A 21,186-nucleotide genomic window follows, 5' to 3' on the forward strand; every position below is an offset into this window, starting at 1 on the left:
GCATGGTGCTGTTCCCGAACCAGGTTAAGATGTTTCCCGCCAGGATGCTCTCTATGGTGCACGAGTAAAAGTTTTCACCACGGTGTTGATGTGACAGGACCATGACAGGTCCTGCGTGATGTGAACTCCGAGGTATTTGAAGCTGTCCAGTCTGCAGCCGTTAGCGCCGCTAACACTAGCATTGTTGGAGACCTTAGCTGCAGCCTCGAAGCGAGCATAGAAAGTGTTCAGCTCGTCTGCCAGAGTCACGGCCGCGTTCGTCATACCGGTTGTTGGTGCTTTATAGTCCGTTATTGTCCTTAGTCCCCGCCACAGGCTCCTAGAGTCACTCTGTTGGAGTTGTGACTCTAGTTTCCTCCCGTAGCGCTGCTTCGCCTCTTTCACCGCCCTCCGCACGTTATATGACGCGGCTTTGTACGGGTCCATGTCCCCTGTCATGAGTCCCGTGTTGTAGGCAGCGGTGCGGGATCTCAGAGCGTCGCAGCAGCAGCGTTCTGCTGTACGGATCACTCTCTGGAGAGCTTTTTGGTCCTTCACACAGCTGTTCCCAAACCACGATGTCATGTTCTGTGTGAGGATGCTCTCCACAGCGCCTCTATAGAAAATCCTGAGGATCTTTGGAGAGACCCTGAACTTCCTCAGTTGTCGTAGGTGATACAGGCGCTGCCTAGCCTTTTTGGTCTGGACCTGAATGTGGGCAGCCCATGTCAGGTCTGAGGAGATGTGGACACCAAGATACTTGAAGGACTGCACCCTCTCCACTGGAGCTTCATTGATGATAATGGGCTTGTAGTCTCTGTGCTGACCCCTTCTGAAGTCCACCACCAGCTCCTTGGTCTTGCTGACGTTCAGCTGGAGGTGGTTGTCCTGGCACCACGATGCCAGATTCTTCACTTCATCCATGTAGGCCGCCTCATCGTTGTTGGAGATGGCACCCAACACCACTGTGTCGTCAGCAAACTTCACAATGGTGTTGGAGCCGTGGGTGGCCACACAGTCTGAAGTGTAGAGGGAGTAGAGCAGTGGCGAGTGGACACATCCCTGAGGTGCTCCTGTGTTGATGGTGATGCTGTTGGAGAAGCACCTGCCCACCCTCACCACCTGAGTTCTGCCAGTGAGGAAGTCCAACACCCATGCACACAGACGGCTGTTAAGTCCCAGATCCCTCAGCTTTGTGAACAGTCTGCAGGGCACTATTGTGTTAAACGCTGAACTGTAATCAACAAACAGCATTCGCACATAGTTACCCTGTTTCTTGTCCACATGGCTGAGAGTGGTGTGTAGGACGTGGGCGATGGCATCCTCTGTGGATCTGTTGGATCTGTAGGCGAACTGCAGCGGATCTGTGGTGTCTGGGATGGAGGAGGAGATGATGTTCTTCAGCAGCCTCTCAAACACCTTCATTACTACCGAGGTCAGTGCAACTGGCCGGTAATCGTTCAGGGATGAGGGTTTGCTGTTCTTGGGCACAGGGATGATGGTGGATCTTTTGAAGCATGTGGGGACCACAGACTTCGCCAGGGACTCGTTGAAGATGTAAGTGAACACACCTGCTAGCAGCAGACGGCCGGTGATGCCGCCTGGCCCCGCCGCTTTCCTTGTGTTCACTCTCCTCAGTGCCGCTCGGACGTCATGCTCCGCGATGCTGGTCACCGGTCTCTCGCTGATGACGTCACTGTCCTCGGTAGTCAGGCGGTAGATAGCATTAGCCGCCTGGCTAACCTCGAAACGGGCGTAGAACTGATTCAGCTCGTTGGTGAATGCAGAGTCAGCGTTGATCAGCGCAGTGTCCCTGGCTGTGTGGAGTTTCTCCATGGAGACTTTTTCCTTCCAGAGGTAACCTTCACCTTAATGGGAGCAATAGTGTCCATTACATTTAACATGTTAGCATTGAAGCTATTGACGAGCTCATTGACTGAACCTTTGGACAGGCCAGGTGTTAATGGGAAGACCTGGTTAAAGATCTCACTACTGTGTTCAGTTATACACCGTTTTGTGATCACTGTTGTTGATATATTTGTGTGGGCTGAGATTTTACTTTCAAAGAAAACACAGTAATGATCAGACACGCCCACATCAGACACAGTAACCTTTGAAATGCTCAGGCCTTTGGAGATCAGTAGGTCAAGAGTGTGTCCTCTATTATGTGTGGCCTCTGTTACATGCTGAGTCAGCCCAAAGTTGCCCAGAGTGTTACTCAGGTCTTTAGTCCCTTTGTCCTGAGGGTTGTCCACATGAATGTTAAAATCCCCAACAATAATTACACAGTCAAAATCAACACAGATCACAGACAGCAGTTCACTGAGGTCATTAAAAAAGTCTGTGCAGTATTTGGGAGGCCTGTAAACATTAAGAAACACAACTTTGGATGGGGCCTTCAGCTGTAAAGCCACATATTCAAAAGACTGAAAACTTCCAGGAGATAGCTGCTTACATTGAAATGATTCATTAAATAAGACAGCAACCCCTCCTCCTCTCCTGCTCACCCTGGCCTCACTGATAAAACTGTAGTTAGGAGGGGTCGTCTCGATGAGAACAGCTCCACTGTTACTTTGGTCCAACCAAGTTTCAGTTAAAAACATAAAATCAAGGCTGTGCTCAGTGATTAAATCATTAATTAAAAATGTTTTCCCAGCTAAAGATCTAACGTTTAATAAAGCCAACTTAAGTGTTTTAGAGGTATTACTTGTCCCCTCGTGTTTGGGAGCAGTCTGTGGCACACAAGGTATGTTTACTATGTTTAAAGATCTTTTAGAGTGCAGCTCTCTGTGTTTTGACCAGGCCACATGTCTCCTGTCACCTAAAAGTACAGAAATTTTAAAACCTTCTAGTAAACAGGGTCCCAGCTTCTCCTGGGAAAAGTCACCACTGCCATAATCCTCACAGCCCGGACCCTTCACACATCACACATCAGACTGCGGAGACAGGGCATGAAGAGGAACTAAGGGGGGCGAGGCTGGGCAATGTGACTTCGATTGCTCTGTTGAGGGTGGGGCTCGGTGGCGAACCTTTGGCCGCTCTGGTGGGGGGTTTATGGGGGACAAAAAGGGATTGGGACGGGGGGTAGATCTGAGCCCAGCATTGACCCGCTCCATCATCTCCTCAGTGAATTTCAGGTGTGGGGAGGAGGGAGAAAGGGAGGGGGAGGAGGGTGATGGCCTGTCAGGGGTTTGGGGGACTGGGGAAGGTCGTGGTCCCTTGTCCTGGTCGTTGGTGTTGTTGAGAGAGTTGGAGGCAAATAGGGACCCCTCTTCTTGCCTCAGATGTCTCTCCTTTCTGAGGCTCTTCCCGGGTGGGGGCAGATGGAGCTCCTCCTCAAGGTTTCTGCTGGGCTTTGTCTGTTCTTGGAGTACTGTTTGTTCCTCTTTATGAGATAACTCCTCGTTTATCTCAGCCTTGGCACCAAGCACGGATGGATGACGTATGGAATAAAACAAGTTGGAGGTGAACAGTTTCACCCCTGACTTGTTAAAATTAAATCCATTTGCTTTAAACAGATGCCTGCGTTCCCAAAAAATATTAAAGTTGTCGATAAAGTGCACCGAGTGGTCAGTACATGCTGATATAAGCCATTTATTCAGTGTAAACAACCTGCTGAATCTCTCGTCTCCTCCTCTGACCGGCGGTACAGGTCCACTGATGAATACAGCTGCATTCAGAGAGTTTACAGTATTTAATAATCCAGTAAAGTCCCGTTTCAGAACCTCCGACTGTTGTTTGGACACATCGTTTGACCCTGTATGCAGAACAATGTTTGTCACAGTTGGATATTCATCTGCAATTTGAAGAATTCTCTCCTTCAGGTTGTTGACCATATCGTTAGGAAAGCAGAGGACTTTAGTGTTCTTACCGCACATCCTTTGTACATCCTTTACGGCAGAGTCACCCACAATCAGAGTTTCAGGCCTAGCCTTTAGCTTTCCCTGTGGCCTTTCACTTTTCAACAGATTTTCAGACCTTATTTCGCTGCTTTTAGATGGATGGTTGTCCGATATAGATCCAGGGTCCTTTGATAGTGGAGCAAATCTGTTCTGCAGTTTCACATTCAGTTGTTTTGGAGGTTTGTTGTTAACCTTCCTGTTCACGGTTGTCCAGTCCTGTTTCCTCCCGTATACAGGGGTAGAAGAGCTTCTCTGTCTCGTAGGAAGTGAAGGCCAGTCGGTTTCAGAGATTTCAGCTCGCTGTGCCCTGCCTGTGATACGTCCTCCTCCTTCCAGGAGACATGATTTATGTCTTGGTTTTGCACCAAGACAGTCCAAGGGGGGATTATCGCTTGAGGATTTATAATAGTGCACAAAGTCTACTTTCTTGGTCATGTTATCTGTGCTCCTTAGCTGTGTACTAGCTTGCTCATCGCCATTGTTTTGATGGCAAGGTTGTTTCATTTCCACACAGTCCATTTACCTCCACGTTTACTTCTAAGCGATGAATTTGTCTGCAATCTTCTGCAGGAGGCTGTGGTAGTCATCTGTGGAGAGGGAAGGCATCTTGTTGCTAGTTAGCCTAGCGGTTAGCACCTTTCCAGGCTATTGAGGCTGTTCGGTGCCCAGACGCTGTAATCAGGCTTCAGCTGTGTGTAGGCCACAGACACACGGAGCGCTGAGGATAAGGTAACTATAAAAATTCTGGCCATGATGGGAAATGGCCTACTGTCCTGACTGGCTTTGTTATGTTGGTACAGCCTGCACCGTGTCAGCAGGATTACCGGTCCAGTCGCAGCGGGGCATCGCTTTAGGTGTTTTTGGCAGATCGTTGTTTTAATCACAATCATTTCCTGTGAGAATATCCAAAAACAACATGCTAGTTCATCTCATGGAGCTTCCTGACTTCCCCACCCTGACATCTATTTTTAGGTGTTTTATTTTTATTAACACAGTGAAGCTGTTCAGCACCTACAAGGTTTCCTCTTGAGGAACATACTTTCAGGGAAGCTTAACACAGTCAACAAAAGCTAAAACCCCCGGCAGAGATGATGGTTGCTTATCAGTTGTTTTTCAGTTCCTTCTGACAGCTTTTTGTTTTCTAGGTAATGGCATCGCGCCTGTCATGGCTGACTCGTCACCCATAGCGCCCTCTGTGTCGCCCAAGCTGCATGCAAAGCCAGCTGGCCATGCTAATGGCCGGCCCCGCTTGGGCAGCCGGTCTGGCTCGCTAGCGATGGGCTCCCCCAGGCCCTCGCTCACCCGCCAGCCCAGCGCCATCACAGAGGCCGCTGTGGATGGGTCCAAGCCGAGGGACTACCTGATCCTCGCCATCTTATCCTGCTTCTGCCCAATGTGGCCCATCAACATCGTGGCCCTCACCTTCTCTGTGATGGTACGACTTCTGACAACAGTGTCATTTAAACCTCTCAGTTAACAGCAGCTCAGACAAATTTATAAGTCACAACCAAAAACTTTTTAATCTTTAAGGACAACAGAGCTGACAACTCCAAAAACAAAAGAATCTATTTTACATGTTAGTAACCAAGACAAAAGAGCTGAAATTGGTTTTTCCAAGAAGAACTCGGGCTGTAGAAAGAACCAGCGAATGATAAATGAGGAATATATTTTAGCTGAGAGCCTGGAAAGTTCTTTGGTGATGTCCCACAATAGAAATATGGAGCTGCAGGCAGAAACACATTTATATAACATTTAAATTGTCAGTATCAAGTCGTCTGCTGTCTAATCTGCTGATTTTTTTCTTCTTCTTTTTATCTGTAACTATAATGTTGTCTTGTTGTCCCAACCCAATCATATCATTATTTTACGATGTTGAGTGACCGTTTATTGGTTGTTTTCTTTGCTCTCTGCTTCCCTTCAGTCCCGAAACAGTTTGCAGCAAGGCAACGTTGACGGTGCTCGCCGTTTGGGCCGTAACGCCATGGTGCTGTCTGTTGTCTCCATTTTAGGAGGGATTGCCATCATCACAGCGGCCATCGTCCTGAACTGGGGATGTAAGTCTCACGATTCAGTCATTTTCTCCGCAAAAGCGACCTAAAGTTGACTCTACAAGTTTTTCTTGAATGTTCAGGATCATTAAAAATGTAAAACCAGCTTAAATCTGTGTGAATTTAATCTTTATCTCTCTCCAGTGATATTAAAATCTTGATTCAAACCAACCGGCACGGCGAGACTGACTTCATGACAACATCGAACCCGACACGACACCATTTCCTCCCGTTCCTGAAGCACTATCGTTGTCGAGCGCCTGCACCAGATGTAAAACGAATAAAAACCCGTTTCTGTTCTTTGCTGTTGTTTCTTGCTGCACGACAAGCATGGTCTGCCTGACGCTCTACCTCTGACACGACCGACAAACCTAATCCTGACGCCTGACACCTGATCTGGAGAAAAGGATGGATCACCAGATGCTCATTTCATTCTGTGGCAGCAGCTTATCTCCTCCTCAGACGCCACAATTACAAGAGGAAATGGACATCCTGGGAAATGGGATTATTCAGATTCCTAATGGTCCGTAATGGTGCGAACTGGGGGACCTGGTTTGTTGGGTTTGATGCCAAAAATTTAGAAACGCAGTCTCAGCTGGACTGAAACGGGGAGAAGCTGCTGCAGTGATAGTTTAACTCAAACTGAGGAGGAACTCTGAAAGTCTTTGAACTGTGACGGCAGGAGAGAGAGGGATCTTTGTTTCAGCACAGAGATGGACTTCCTCTGTTTCACTGTCTTTGTGAAAAAACCGGAGGCATGATTCTGATGTTTACTCTGCATATTCATGATAAATGTCCCCGGAGCTGCTAAACATTCATCATGTTCCATGCAAGGTTTTCAGAGACCGTGAACTGACCACAGGCGCTCAGACTGCTGGCTGTTAGCCGTGCTCGTCTCACTGTAAGCGATTCTGAGTTAGTAATTAATGAATTATTCTCCCTGACCACAGCCTTTGGCTCTAAGTGGACGTAAAGTGATGGAACGTTTCACATTATTCCTGATGTTCTCCAGGACTTCTATTAATTTGGGTGGTTGAGGTTACTTTTGGACTCCCTCTAAGTGCTCACAACATGTGAGATGGATCAATTCTTCTTTTCTCTCTGGCCTTTCAGTGTCAGTCTTTTACTTTAGTCTAGCATTCACAGCTGCTGCCCGCTTCCCTTTCTGTTAAGTGTTTTACTGCAGATACAAGAAGAACTTCCTCAACAACTTCCTGTATGAAGTTCTTTCTCAGTCTTCACTCAATAGCCTAAAATCATAATTCGGAAATATCTTTGTTTGCCAGTGTAACCCTCATGTTGGTAACAACCTTGGAAGGAGTTTGTTCATAGTTTTAGGAAGTGTTGGATCAGGTACTCACTCTTTGCTGTGACAGTGGATGAACATAGTTCTTACAGCTACACAAGAACTGTGACAGCCGTGATCTTTGAATGGTGCAAGGTTATAAGCTAGGCTTGTTTAGCATATGTCTGAATTGCAGTGCTAACCTTAAACTTAGGTAGTTCGACCTGGTGGCTGTTAACCCTCTGAGTTCTATCTTTAAATCTAACGCTATCAGAATATGTAATATTCTTTTAAATTATTCTCTTTTAAACTATTCTCCTGGCAGGGGACGATAACCTTTCAAAACTATTTACATTTCTTCTCAAAAAGTCCTTTTGGCTTTTCTGAAAAACACGGAGTTAGGGTTAGTGATGTGTGATACCACTGATTTCATTTCCGATCCGAGACTAAGTAATATTCAGGGTGGTATCGACGATACTGAGCCAATACTTTGTACAAAAACTTATTTTATTTATTGTATCTCAAATTATAGCGTCATAATGATTACAGGACATCAGATTACTTGTTCTTATCACTTAATAATGCAGAGTTCATCATATAGAAATAAAAAAACTGAAGTTGTGCTATTTGAACACCTTGCCTGCCTGCAGCACTAAAGGACTCCGTGAGAGACGTCTGTCTCGCCCTAGCAGCACCTGTCCCTGTCCTCCTCTTCAGTTCGCCTCAACATACACTCCTCATATCCTGTGCTCTGATTTACTCTGAGGTGTTTGACAAGGTTAGTGATGTCGCCAACCAGAAAACCTCACGCCTCGCAAAAATCTAAATTCTAAAGATATGAATATATAAAACGTCACATGACAGCTAACATCTTCATGTTATCACTAATGTAACAGTTTAGCACGTGAGCCTTGGCTAGAACAAATTCACCTGCAGCACTGAGCTTAAATGGGTTGCAAGAAAAAAATTGCTTGTTGCTAATGTTGCAGTTTTATCCAATAACCAGACAAAGCGAATCTCCAGTTTAAGCCATAATCGGTAACCCTAACTAGTGTGCGGATCGATCCTGAAATATCGATTCCTCCGATACCAATCATTTATGTTCTAGAATAAATTCTCACATCAAAATATCGATATTTTAGTCATTTAGGGTAAATTTGTAGTTTATCATTAACAGGAACACAGTGGAAAGAAACTATAACATTCGGATTGTCTACATTCAAAGGATCTACTTCCTCTTCCGCCTTTCATAGTCATGTGCGAAATACAGCTGTATAAATGTCTCACAGCCCCTTGGCGTGCGCACTCACGACAATGGCTGAGCGTAATTGGAGTCGTGTGCGGACGTATTTTACCTCCACAAACAGCTGAGACATGGTTTTCGATACATGTGGCAAAAAAAGTGAGGTGTTGTGGCCATACTTGCCAACCTTGAGACCTCAGAATTAGGGAGACAATTCAAAAGGGCACATTTTACAGTGTTTATTTATCGGATGAAATACGTTAAATGTCACCGTTATTATTGGCCGGCCCGGAAACAGCGGAGGTGTCCAAATTCAGAGGCTGCTTCCACCTGAGGACCCGGCCTTCGCGGTCTAAAGAAAGCCGGGTAGTACGTCATGCGCTTCCTCGGTGGAGTGAAATGCTGCCGTCTGCTCCTTGCTATCTAAAATATAACCGGACACTGACGTAAACTCTCAACCGTCTCACACTTTCTTTAATTAGTTTTATTCAGCTGTGTGAAAACCCGGAGGAACCCTCCCGTCGATTAATAAAGTTACATTTAATCTAATCTAATAACTTTAATCTCAGCCAAACCGATTTACTCACGACCAAATAAAACACTGAAAAGTAATATTAAAACTAAGTCTCTGCCGCCATTGTTGGAAACTGGAATTGGCTGGTTCTCACCATTTAAATCTATTTACTGAACTATTCGGTTTTCTGCATCAAATAAGAAGGTACACACATTATTTGTGCCAGTCCAACAAACTGGTTTCTGTCCACTATGCCCGCCCGCTTTCTCTCACGAGCGTCACCTCCCCCTCTCCCTAAACAACCCAATGCCACGTTGCCATATCATCTTTTGTTTGGTTGACATGGCACAATTTAACACCAATAGGGAAGGGAAGGGGTGTTTTTTCTTTTTCCTCTCGCTGTAAACACCACTGTTTTGTTCAGAAAAAAACATTGCATGCATTTTTGATCATAACTCTGGTTTTACATGGCCTATCCACACAATTTAAAAACTGGTATATAGTTTGAAGTCCGCCCTTTCGACCCAAGTTAAACTGGAGACTCTGGGTTGTTGCATCTTGTAGCTATGTCGTCTTAAATTGGTCATGTGATTTTGACGCGTCGGCGCGTCCGTCAACCCCAGAGGGTTAAAAGGACCTGTTGTCTTAGAACTGATAGCAAAGTTGCTAATAAAGAACTGAACGGATGAGCGTTTTACATGTTCAGGATAAGGCGTTCACTAACAAGGGCCTAAAGGAGACTACACAGGTTCACGTACATGTGACGCAGGAGCTTAAAGGTGGTGAAGTCATGTGTGTTTTACTTATTTTAATTGCAGTTATTCAACAGGAGTCATCAATGTAATTCGTTTGTAAGTCAGTCTGAGATATCTATAAGATCTATAAGGTGTCTCCTTCTTTCTTACAAGCCTTTCATTTTCCAAGTTAAACTATGCTAATGCTAATGCTAATGCCCAAATCTGATTAGTGTGCAGCTGTGAAACAGCTTTGGCATTATCAATCCATCCAACATTTACAGATGTTTGTGATGGAGTTTACAGTTTACAGTTTACCTGATGATTCATCAAATCCACTGTACACGAAGCCAGGAGGGACTGTCTGCAGCCAGACACTGTTTAGGAAACCTGAAATCATGATTTTTATTGCTGTTGAAATGCGATTCTGGGCCACACACTCATTTTTAGTTGTCAGGTGTAGCTGTGGTTATGACATGACCCCATTTAGAGCACACTGGCTGTTTAACTGCTTGAGTTTTACACAGAAAACCTCTCAAAACGTTCATTTTGTCCTCGTCCAGTCGCCGTTCTCTCAGCTTGCCGAGCCTCAGCGTGACGCTGTGCCAAATACCAGAGAGTGCACGTCAATCAGCACAGGACTGCTTTCTCTTTTAGCCTCTCTGTGTGGAAATGTGTGCGTGCTAACAGAAATTTTGGGGGTTCTTTGAGGATATAAGCTGTTGTTGTGGAACTAAATCAGCCCTTCATCTCCTATAACCTGTGCATGCTTGGAGTATTTATTACTGAATGCTTTTATACAGACTGTAGCCTCAGTTAGCAGGCGAGCTAACTGAGTAGCACTATGTAAATAAACAGTATGGGATGTTAATTGGAAGGTAACCCATCAGCCGGTCTAGGTTTGTCACTGAGATGTAACTGCAGTCACCTCAGTGCCAAAAACGCACTGCAGGTCTTTAAGGAGATCAGGTGACACGTTTGGACTGAGAGCCAATCAGAGTGTACAGGTAAGGTCAGGTGAGGTCAGGCTCAGAGGTGGGGGAGGAAAGGAGGGTCTTGTAGTGCTGCATTCATGTCATATTTCACAAATGTTATTAGTCACATCATCGACTGTGTCACTGCAGAGGTGGTCGTTTAAGGCTTAGATGTACGTTTGTCGACAGCGTCACAACATTTGTTAAATATAGAACTTTATTTAGCGCAGGTTTCATTGTCTGTATTTTCACACAAAAAATCAGAAACGTGTCGTAAACCAACACAAATACTTCCAGTATGACATGAATGCAGCACGAGGTCCCGTCCATCCCATTCGCACCTTCACTCCGCCCACTCTGTATGTAGCATGCCTGTTTACTAATCACATTATGCAAAAAAATAAATTGTAAACTAAAAAGGAAAAAAAAGGCCTGGCTCGTTATCAGTACGAATGCTAGCTTTGCTGATTCCCGCTGTGGTGGTGTACTCTTACACGGTTTCATACAGACTTTGCTTGCGCTACCTCTCAAAGCTGCCTACCCTGTTTTATTAACCAACCGCACATCACACGGTGTCACCGATTTCTAAGTGACTGTTAAATCTTTGTGCTTCTGTTCCTGTGAGAGTTTCACTGCAGCCGTTGTAATTACGATATCTACATGCAGGGTTTTGATTGTGAACATATTTCCACAAATCTATAAGTTTCTTCATTTGTCCAGCAGCACAACTCGTGTAAATAGAAAAATCTCTACAACACACATTTAAACAGGAAACTGTGTTATAAGAATCAAGCTGTCTTACACTGAGAAATGAAAAGCTCTGAGGAAGATTTTGGTAACCAGCATTTATCATCTTTAAAGAAACAATTAGTAAAATAGTCTTGTTTTCTAATTTAGAAAATATTTTTTTAAGAAGATGCCATACTAGCTGTTTTAGGTTCATCTTTTTGAAATCTTTCTTATGCCTCCTCCGGCTAAAACCCACTGTCTTCTGATTGGCCAGATTCTGGAAGCCTGCTGAGGGTCAGCAGCAAGCTACACTCGCCTTACTTTGGGGTGTTTTTTGGCTGTGCCCAGCACGATGTCATAATATAATAAATGTAAAAGTTTTCGGATAATATTTGATGACATGAATGACCCCAAAGTTCAAACTCTGAAAACAATCCAGTAAAAGATGATCTCAGAACATCTGAAACGTGCCTTAAATTCTGCGCTTTTAGTTGTAATCCCATGATATCGTAACATAAATAAATTTAAATAAAAGTCAACACAATGTTGAAAACATCCATAAGCATATGTTTGACTTGTTTTTGGAAAACTTGGCCATGATTAATATGAACTTCTAATTCCTTAACATTATAAATTTACAGAAAATGAGTCTGCAGTGAGTAGATAGCTAGGTTCTTCAGTCGGGAAGCTAACATTTTATTTGACAATGCAAAGTGTGGGAGGCTGGCATGCTAGCTAACAAATCTAGATACTAAAGAATGCTTGAAAATATATAAATTTGCTTTTCATTTAGAAAATTTGCGATTTGTTTGAAATTTACTTAAATAAATGTTTCTAAAATACTTTTGGATTTGCTTAGCTTAGCACAAAAGCTTTGCATGCTTTAAATGAAACCACAATGATGTTTAATATGATCAAGTGACTCTGTGACACTATATACTGACAGAAAATAACTCTTACTATGAACAGACAGAGAATTGTTCTTCAGTGGGGTTTTTAGGCACAATGTTTAATTAAATACAAGGAAGCTAACATTCGCATTGCTAGCTAAATAGTTAATCCTGACACGAAACTATAATGTGTGAAAATATTTAAATCGAACTGCTTCGTGGTGACGGTGTCTGGTTCTTCATAGAGAAATTATCTGAATTGTTTTAAATAAAATGATGCAGAATATGATTAGCTTAGCACAAAATCTAAAAATCAGTAGCAGCAGTTAGCTAGAAATCTGCTTTCCAACAAGAAAAAGTAAAAAAATTACATTTGCATGTTTACCACTTAAATTTTATTAGTGCTCATGTTTTTAAACAATCGTATTCAAAGCAAATAGAATCACATTTAATACGGTTATGCTAATTTTGAACCAGTACCAGTGTGGCTGTACTGTATGTTCTGTTATGTTTAGCTAATTATTTCTATGCCATAATTTACTCATCAGTGGTCATGAAATTAGGTTAAATTTTTTCCAAAATACCTAAAAGACTTTTGTCATTTTGTCATTTAAATACTGAAAAGTTTCTCAAGAGCTTCTCATTTTGAACACACGCCTGTACATGCTGTATAGAAGCTGCAGTTAGTGACGGTCCGTTCATTTGATGCCTACTTTAACTCTTTATGTTACACCAGTTTTAATTTTCATTTCTTTTGTAAATGCTCTTTGAACACCTGATAACCTGATCTTTGTATTTTTATATTTCTAGTCTCATCCTCTGAATCTCTTTTGTATTTACATGGTAATCTACTGTTTGTATCGCTCAGTATGACCTGCTTCTTGCTTTTTCTTTTTAAGACAAAGGAGAAACTGCAAGGCGGGGGATGGTGTAAGCATGAGTATACCAACTTCATTATGTCCTCTTATTATTGATTGCTGTGTCCTGACACCGGACTCTCGTTGTGCCTGTGCATGCCTTAAATTGATTGCTTTATGGAGCATAATGAATGAGTATGGTTGTACACAAAACATTTATCAAAGACACCGTTGATCTTGACTTCTGATGTTGAATATTTGATTATGTTTGAAGGCAATAAAGCCCATGTTAAATTACGACCTCCTCGACGTCTGCAGGCTCATGAATCTGCCGAGAGCAGCGGCACAGAAACGCTTTTGCTGGCGGCTTGAACCAAAATAAAAATCCCGCTCGCTGGCTCTCTCGCTACACGCCGGTCGTCTCTGGGGACTGAATGTTGTTATCGCTCGCTGGGTCGTAAAGTTTGATACGGGAAGCTCATTGAAAGTGTGACTCGCTCTCTGAGTAACCACGGCTTGCCAGTGCACGCCATCATTTCTGTTGACGTCAATGCGAGACCTTCGTAGGCTGGAGGAACACGCACATTTACATCTGCCGCACATGTTTTTTGTCTGTGCAGAATTCAAGTATCAAACTTTACAAACTTTCATGTGATTCCAACATGATATTGAGTCCTGAATCCCCCGAGTCAGTGCCCAGAAACTTTATGCCAATATAATGTGATGGCGGATATTATCTGTGTGTCTCCATGTTTATATTTAAGGATGTTTTTTAAATGATAATTTCGTCTTAAATCAAAATGCAGTCCATGTTAACATCACAATCAAACAACCAACATGAAAAGAGACGCATGCTTTGTGTATATACTATGGGCATCATGGTGCTGATCCAGAATCCTTACATTATTATTTATTACTAGAGCTACAATAATAAAGCAAAGAGGAGGGGGAAGTAATAAATATGAAATAATGTCATTATGATGATTGCATTTGTTTCACTATCCTCTCTGTGCAGGGGCAAAGCTTATTACATGTTTAAACTGTAGAGATACAATCATTTTACAATCAGGAGGAAGAACTGTTAGAAACACCGGTGTCACCTGATGCTAAGAAAATTACCTAGGAATTTAGTTGTTTTCTATTAATGAGCAAATCCCACGAGCACATGAAAAACAATAACAATAAAGATGTGCTAAATCTCTGGAGGGAGATTGTCGTTTTGCCCACACCGGCGGATGTGCAAAGACTCACTTGACTCTCTCGGGGAGCCTCGCTCCGATAAGATGGTCTCACCCCGAGGGGAGAGTTTGTAAGTATAACTTAGGCTTTTCTTTTTTGGACTAAATAAAACAAATGGAAGACTTCCAGTGGGACACAGCCTCCAGATCCTCCCATCCTCACTGCCCCGTGTTGTTACGAAAGCACCAGTTTTTTCATAGTTTATCCTCTCTTGCTTCAGTTGCTCCCGGACCTTGATCTCATGTTTTATCCGGTCATTCTTTCAGGTTTGGGGGTGTTTTTCCATCTGTTGCATGGCTCAGTTTGGGCTTCAGGTTGTTTCATGGGAGTCGGGAGTTCCACGTGTTTATTCTTCTGCTTGTTTTAGACCTTTTTCTTCAGTGTTAGTAATGTGTCGGTCGCGAACGAAAAGATTCGGCTTTTTTTAGTGAGCCGAACCGAAAGAGCCGGTTCTCTAAAAAGAGCTGGAAATCCCATCACTATTCAGTGTAAGCAGCCACACTGTTACAGCATCTTAATACAAACATGAATGTATTTTTGGAAACTCTGAAAAAAGTTAAAGTACTTCTTTGGCACAGAAACACTCCACATTGGTGTTTTACTGTACATGAATGCCTGCGACCGCCGCGACATTGTCGGAGAGGAGTAAACTTCCAGAACCTGCGGACGCTTCAACGGGCTCCTTTTTCCACTACTAAGCCTTCGACTTCACTAAGGATCAGCCTTGCTAATGTCCGCTCATTAGCTAATAAAACCTTTATTTTAAAGGACTTTTTTACTTACCGCGATTTGGATCTCATGCTCCTAACGGAAACTTGGCTGAGGTGAGCTCAGTTGTTTTACTGAACTTCTACCTTCTGACTGTTATTTAAATCTGCCGAGTATGGGCAAACGCGGGGGCGGAGTTCCGGCTGTCCTCAGGAAGAGACTAACATATAAACAACTTTCAACAGACTTCTACTCAAGCTTCGAAATCCTACTTTTTGAATTGGAGTAATATACAGACCTCCAAAATATAACAAAGATTTTATTCGAGATTTTTCAACTTTTTTAGCAGGAATCATCCCGAGTTATGATCAAATTTTACTAGTAGGTGATTTTAATATCCATGTTTAATACTCTAAGTTGTTTTATTATGTATGTTGTATTCTTGTACAGCACTTTGGTCAACGCTCCTGTTGTAATTAAATGTGCTATATAAATAATTAAACTATTAAACTATTAAACTATGTATGCTGCCCCCACAACCAGCTGGCTAAAGAAATTTGATTGAGTCTTTTAGCCTCATCCAGCATGTATTGGATCCAACACATGTACAGGGCCACACGTTGGACCTCGTGTTGTCTTTGGGATTACCAGTTGTTAATTTGGAAATAAGTGATGCAATCTTTTCTGACCACTGTCCATTAGTGTTTAATATACTTTTATCTCATTGCCATCTTAAACCTACATCCTCAACACGACGTTATCGTGTTTTTAAACCAACGGCCACAGAACAGTTTTCCACTGCCTTTGAAAGACTGTCGAATTCTTCCCTTGGTGATGGTATTGAGCAGATGGATTCAAATTTTAATAATAAATGCAAGATTATTCTTGATGTGATCGCCCCATTTACATCTACATCTACCCCATCTCTGTATAATGTCTCATTAACATATACCTCCTCAACTGCTTTTGACCAGATTGAGGCTGTATGTCTTAACCAGGTGGAAGATCTTTGCAATAGCATCCTGCCCTTCCGATGGAGTCCCAACCCATTTTCTAAAAAAGATTATTAAGGTAGTCGGTCCTGACATTTTAACTATTTTTAATAGTAGTCTCAGCTCTGGAGTGGTACCAACTGGATACAAGCACGCTGTAGTGCAGCCAGTGCTTAAAAAGCCGAACCTTGATTCTTCTGTTCTTGCTAATTTTAGACCTGTCTCCAAGCTACTGTTTCTGTCAAAAATTTTAGAAAGGATTGTATTTGAGCAGCTACAAACCTTTCTAAATAGTCATAATACCTTCGAGAAGTTCCAGTTGGGCTTCAAAACCCACCACAGCACAGAAAATGCCCTCCTAAAAATACTTAATCCGGTATGACCCAGCTGTGCTCCTGCTCCTAGACTTAACTGCAGCCTTTGATCCTGTTGACCGCAGCATTCTGATCTCCCGTTTGGAGCAATGTGGTATCAAAGGTATCCTCTTGGAACGGTTTAGGTCGTATCTCTCCGAGAGGACTTTTTCCGTGAGCCTTGATGATTTTATTTCTTCCCCAGCTCCTTTTACTTGTGGTGTCCCGCAGGGATCCGTATTAGGCCCAATTCTTTTCTCAATCTATATGTTGCCCCTAGGCCTAATCTTTAGGAAGCATAACATCTGCTTTCACTCATATGCTGACGACACCCAGATTTATCTTCGGTTTAATAGAAACACCTCCACACCCATGGAATCGCTAGTCAAATGTCTTGACGAAGTTAAAACCTGGATGGCCTCAAATTTTCTTACCTTCAACGAGGATAAAACTGAGGTAATTATTTTTGGACCGAGCTGTAATTTCAATGCCCCAGATTTGGACTTATGCAACCTAACGTGCTGTTAAAACACTTGTAAAAAACGTGGGGTGTTCTTGGATAGCAAACTTACATTCGAGAAACAAATTAATTCAGCTGTCCAGCGGCCCTTTTTTAAATTAATGCTCCTATCCAAAGTGAGATCTTTTTTATCCTTTAGAAACTTGGAACGAGCCATTCATGCGTTCATTTTATCTCAACTGGATCACTGCAGTTCACTATATGTGGGTGTCAGTCAGTCCAGCTCGGCCTGGCTCCAACTGGTACAGAATGCTGCAGCTCGCCTTTTGACTCGTGTGAAGAAACACCAACATATTACTCCGGTGCTTGATTGCCTTCATTGGCTTCCAGTGCGTTTTAGAATTAAATTCAAAATCTTACTTTTGACTAATAAAGTGCTAATTGGCCGGGCACCGGACTATTTGTCTGACCCATTGCAGCTTTATACGCCCTCTAGAGCCCTTCGATCAAGCGATCACCTGCTCCTTACCTCACATAAGTCTAGGATGGTTCATAGAGGAGATCGGGCATTTGCGGTTGTGGCACTGAAAATGTGGAACGATCTACCTCTCCACATTAGAAAGGCCCCGACTGTCACTCTTTTTAAATCACATCTTAAAACATATTTTTTTACTCTGGCTTTCGAAACTGTGTGAGAGTTACCAATTATTTTATCCTAATTTTCTTTTAATTTTCTTACCTAATGTTGTTGTCAATGTCATTGTTTAACTGTTATTTTGTACAGCACTTTGGTCAGCTCCCTGTTGTTATTAAATGTGCTTTATAAATAAATAAGTGAAAGGAAATGAAATGAATCAATATGACTGCTGCTGATGTTTAAGCATGAGCTTGGTCCAAGTATTTTATATCGCAGCTTATCCGTGTATGCTTGCATGTTCCCTGTTTCCTTCTAGACTGGTGGACCAGTCTAGATGAGACTTTGCATAAACATTGTCTGTGAGTACCAACATCTATATGATGTATGCAAATATTTTATGCAAATCCCACAGGTGCACATACAGTCCCAATCAAAAAAAAAACTGTCAAAAAATTCACATTTTGCACAGTTGGATTGTAACAAGGTTCCAAGTCAATCTTAAATATGCAACAAGAAGAAATGGGAGTGAGACAAAACAGTTTTCTGAGCATGCAGTTTATTGAAAGCATCGCTTAAACTGAAACAGGCTGTTTTACAGCTGATAAAAGTTTGGGACCACGTGCCTTTAAAGGCCAAATCTGTGCAAAAATGTGGATTCGTTGTCATTTTCCGTCATGATGTTCTGATGGCAAAGGCAACAAAAAGTTCCCTTTTTGAATGCGGTCGGGCTGTTGAACTGCGTGAGTCACTTGTGTGTTATTCACAGCCCATCAGCAGCTTAATAGAAGGCCATAAATCAGGAGAAGGTGTGTGGGTGTTTAAGTTCACAGTAATCGATACTGGAAACGCAGAGGCTCAGTTTGCAAAAGCGAAACAGTCGTTTGTGTTCAACGTCATCTTAAAAAGTCGGCGTGTTGCATGTTCATACAGATGCTTTTATGTTTTCGTGTCTTTTTATTTGACGTTAAGGTGGCGAGGGAGGAAGGACGGAGACATAATGAGGTGGCAGACTTCATTTTCTTGCAACTTGTTTCTAGGACGAGAGGGTTGTCATGGTAACCGTCAGCAAGGGAGTGAGATGTTGGGATGTGGTGGGAGAGGAGAGAGAGGTCTGGTTCTTCACTGTTAATAAAAGCTCTCTCTCTCTCTATCCCAGCGAGCTGCATTTGAATTTTAGATTCTTATAAATTATTAAAGGACTCTGCTGGGGCTGCGAGAGGAGAAATGAGGACATGGACAGCAGGAGGAGGAGGAAGGTGGGGAGGTGGGGGAGGATGGGAAACAGAGAAGAAAAGCAGGGGAAATAAAATTTTAAAGAGCGTTCGTGTTACATGTGTGGGGGCTGAGATAGAGGCATCTCCAGGTGTCTGCAGAAGGAACAAGAGATGGAAAAGTAACAAGACAGGAGGAGAAACAACAGATGAGCAAAGGAGGAGGTGCGAGGGAGGGGGAGGGGAGCTGTCATAATGCAGCAGGGGAGGGAGAGGAAGGGGATTTGAGGTGAAAACAATAACAAATGAGGAGAAAGCGAGAAGCTAAATGACCCCAAACACTGGCAGGAGGAGGCGCTCACAGAGGAGACAGTGAAGCAAAAAACACGTGTCATGTTTAAGGAGATATGCTCCTATAACTCATCTTCGATGGAGACGTAAACAGAAGCAGCACAGAAGCATTAAAGTGAACCGTTTTTCATCCACCCAGTCTGAGGCTGTACGAGCACCTTTCAAAATAAAGGTCACAGAGTGCCACAGCTACACAAACAGATGGTTGTTAAAGGAAAACACAAAGAGAAGTGTATTTGTGTTTCAGTGTGTGTGCTGCCTGCTGTCACAGCAATGAGTGTGAAGACTCCCTCGGTCAGAGCGATGTATCAGTGAGGCCGGAGCGACAGCAAACTCCTGTTCTGCTCACTCCCAGCTTTGCATGACTGACAATAATCCTTTATCTGATACTGGGCCTTACTGCGGCCCCCAGGGTCAACCTGTGTCTGTTTTAGTCCCTCCCCCTTTAAGACACACTTGTTTATGATTGACTGCCCCTTCCAAAGGCAAGGTTTGAACAGCAGGTGGGTGGAGAACCAATCCACCGCAACAGTTTAGTTGCAGGTTGTCAATGAAATGATTGCTGTAGATGCAGAGATTGCTGGCGTTGCCGTAGTGTCGGTGATTAGTTGCTCTGAGTGTTTGCAGTGATTGGCTGCAGAAATTGTTGTCATTGGTTGGTTTAGCTGCAGGTGTTTTGCTGTATGGACTCTCAGTGGTTGCAGGATCGGCCACATCGCTGTAGTGACAGCCCGTTGCAGTACGACTTTATGTGCAGATGCTGCTTTAATTTCATTGGTTGGTGTCATTGCAGTGGTCGGGCGATGCCACCTTCACATTAAATGGCTTTCTAGGTGATTTCAGGCAGAAGTTGCAGTTTGGTTAAACTCGTGAGGTCGTTCCTCGGCAGCTCGTGTGCTGACGAAGACCAGAGGGCGGGCCCACATTACACCGGTTTTAGAATCGCTGCACTGGCTCCCCGTGTGTTTCAGGATCGATTTTAAAGTTCTTTTATTGGTTTTTAAATGTCTTAATGGTCTTGGGCCTTCTTATCTCTCAGATCTGCTTTTACCATACGAACCCTCGCGGACCCTGAGGTCCTCTGGTGCTGGCCTTTTGATTGTCCCTAAAGTCAGGACACATACTCACGGAGAGGCAGCTTTTCAGTGGTATGGTCCTCGTCTGTGGAACAGCCTGCCGGAGGAGCTCAGGGCCGCAGAGAACATACATGTTTTTAAGAACAGGCTCAAGACCCACCTTTTTAATTTAGCTTTTACTTAGCGTTTATTTATTTTTTATGCTTATTTATTCTATCCTGTTATTCTATTATTAATTTAGGATTTACCTAATATTTTTTGATTTTATTCTTATTCATTTTTTAATCTTCTTACTCCATTTATATTTATATTTATATTGTATCCTGTTCTTATTTATTTTATCATTTTACCCTGTATATATCGTATTGCGTCATGCAGTGTTTCCTCGGAGGGCGCTCTCTGCACCGGGGCTGTTATTGACCGTGGCTGCTGGGTCTCTGGGGTCCTCTCAGCCTGGTTGGGGGGCTCCTTGGCCTCCCTCCTGCTGTGTGCCCAGCCTGGAGGCTGCGGTCTGTGACCGGCTCCCGGTGCAGACGGCTCCCTGTTATAGTGTTTCCTCACTTGGCTCATGCGAGCCCAGCCCAATTTTTACTCTTTAAGTGTGCGCGTGTGTGTATGTGTGTGTGGGTGTGGGTGGGGGGATATACGTGTATTGAGAGTGTGGGGAGTGAGTTGGAGGGTGGGGTGGGCTGCTTTTAACTATGTAAAGCACTTTGTGCTACATTTTTTCTGTATGAAAAGTGCTTTATAAATAAAGATTGATTGATTCCTTGTTGATCATGTGACGTGGTGACGAATCGAAGTCGGAGCTGCTTCAGCCTTTGTCTCCACCCTGCTGCCTTTTTCCTTTCAGTCCGTTTTTCAGAACCAACGGTGAAACTCACGAGAGGACAGCTGTGACCAAAAGCTGCTTCTGAGTGTCGCGTTCCTACAGTACCAGGGCACAATGGAAAACAAGTCTAGTTGCTGTTGTGCAGATCGACCCTGAAGGTTCGCCTTCATTG

At 43.4% G+C, this 21,186-nt stretch overlaps 1 protein-coding gene across 3 annotated transcripts in view; it reads left to right on the forward strand.

Annotated features, from left to right (window-relative positions):
• Positions 1-13,453, forward strand: part of LOC146576793 (uncharacterized) — a 31,265-nt gene extending 17,812 nt beyond the window's left edge. For all 3 annotated transcript variants that reach the window (XM_085272317.1, XM_085272318.1, XM_085272316.1), the window contains 3 exons: positions 5,027-5,316; positions 5,803-5,935; positions 6,074-13,453. In XM_085272317.1, the coding sequence (XP_085128443.1) occupies positions 5,027-5,316; positions 5,803-5,935; positions 6,074-6,090 (440 nt within the window). In that variant the 3' untranslated portion in view covers positions 6,091-13,453. The remainder of the gene's footprint in view (positions 1-5,026; positions 5,317-5,802; positions 5,936-6,073) is intronic.
• The last annotated feature ends 7,733 nt before the right edge of the window (positions 13,454-21,186 follow it).

This window comes from Mchenga conophoros, linkage group LG4 (genome assembly GCF_057382185.1).
Source record: "Mchenga conophoros isolate Kocher_MC1m ecotype Shallow Benthic linkage group LG4, M_conophoros_male_GT1.1, whole genome shotgun sequence".
In the NCBI taxonomy this organism is placed as follows: Eukaryota; Metazoa; Chordata; class Actinopteri; order Cichliformes; family Cichlidae; genus Mchenga; species Mchenga conophoros.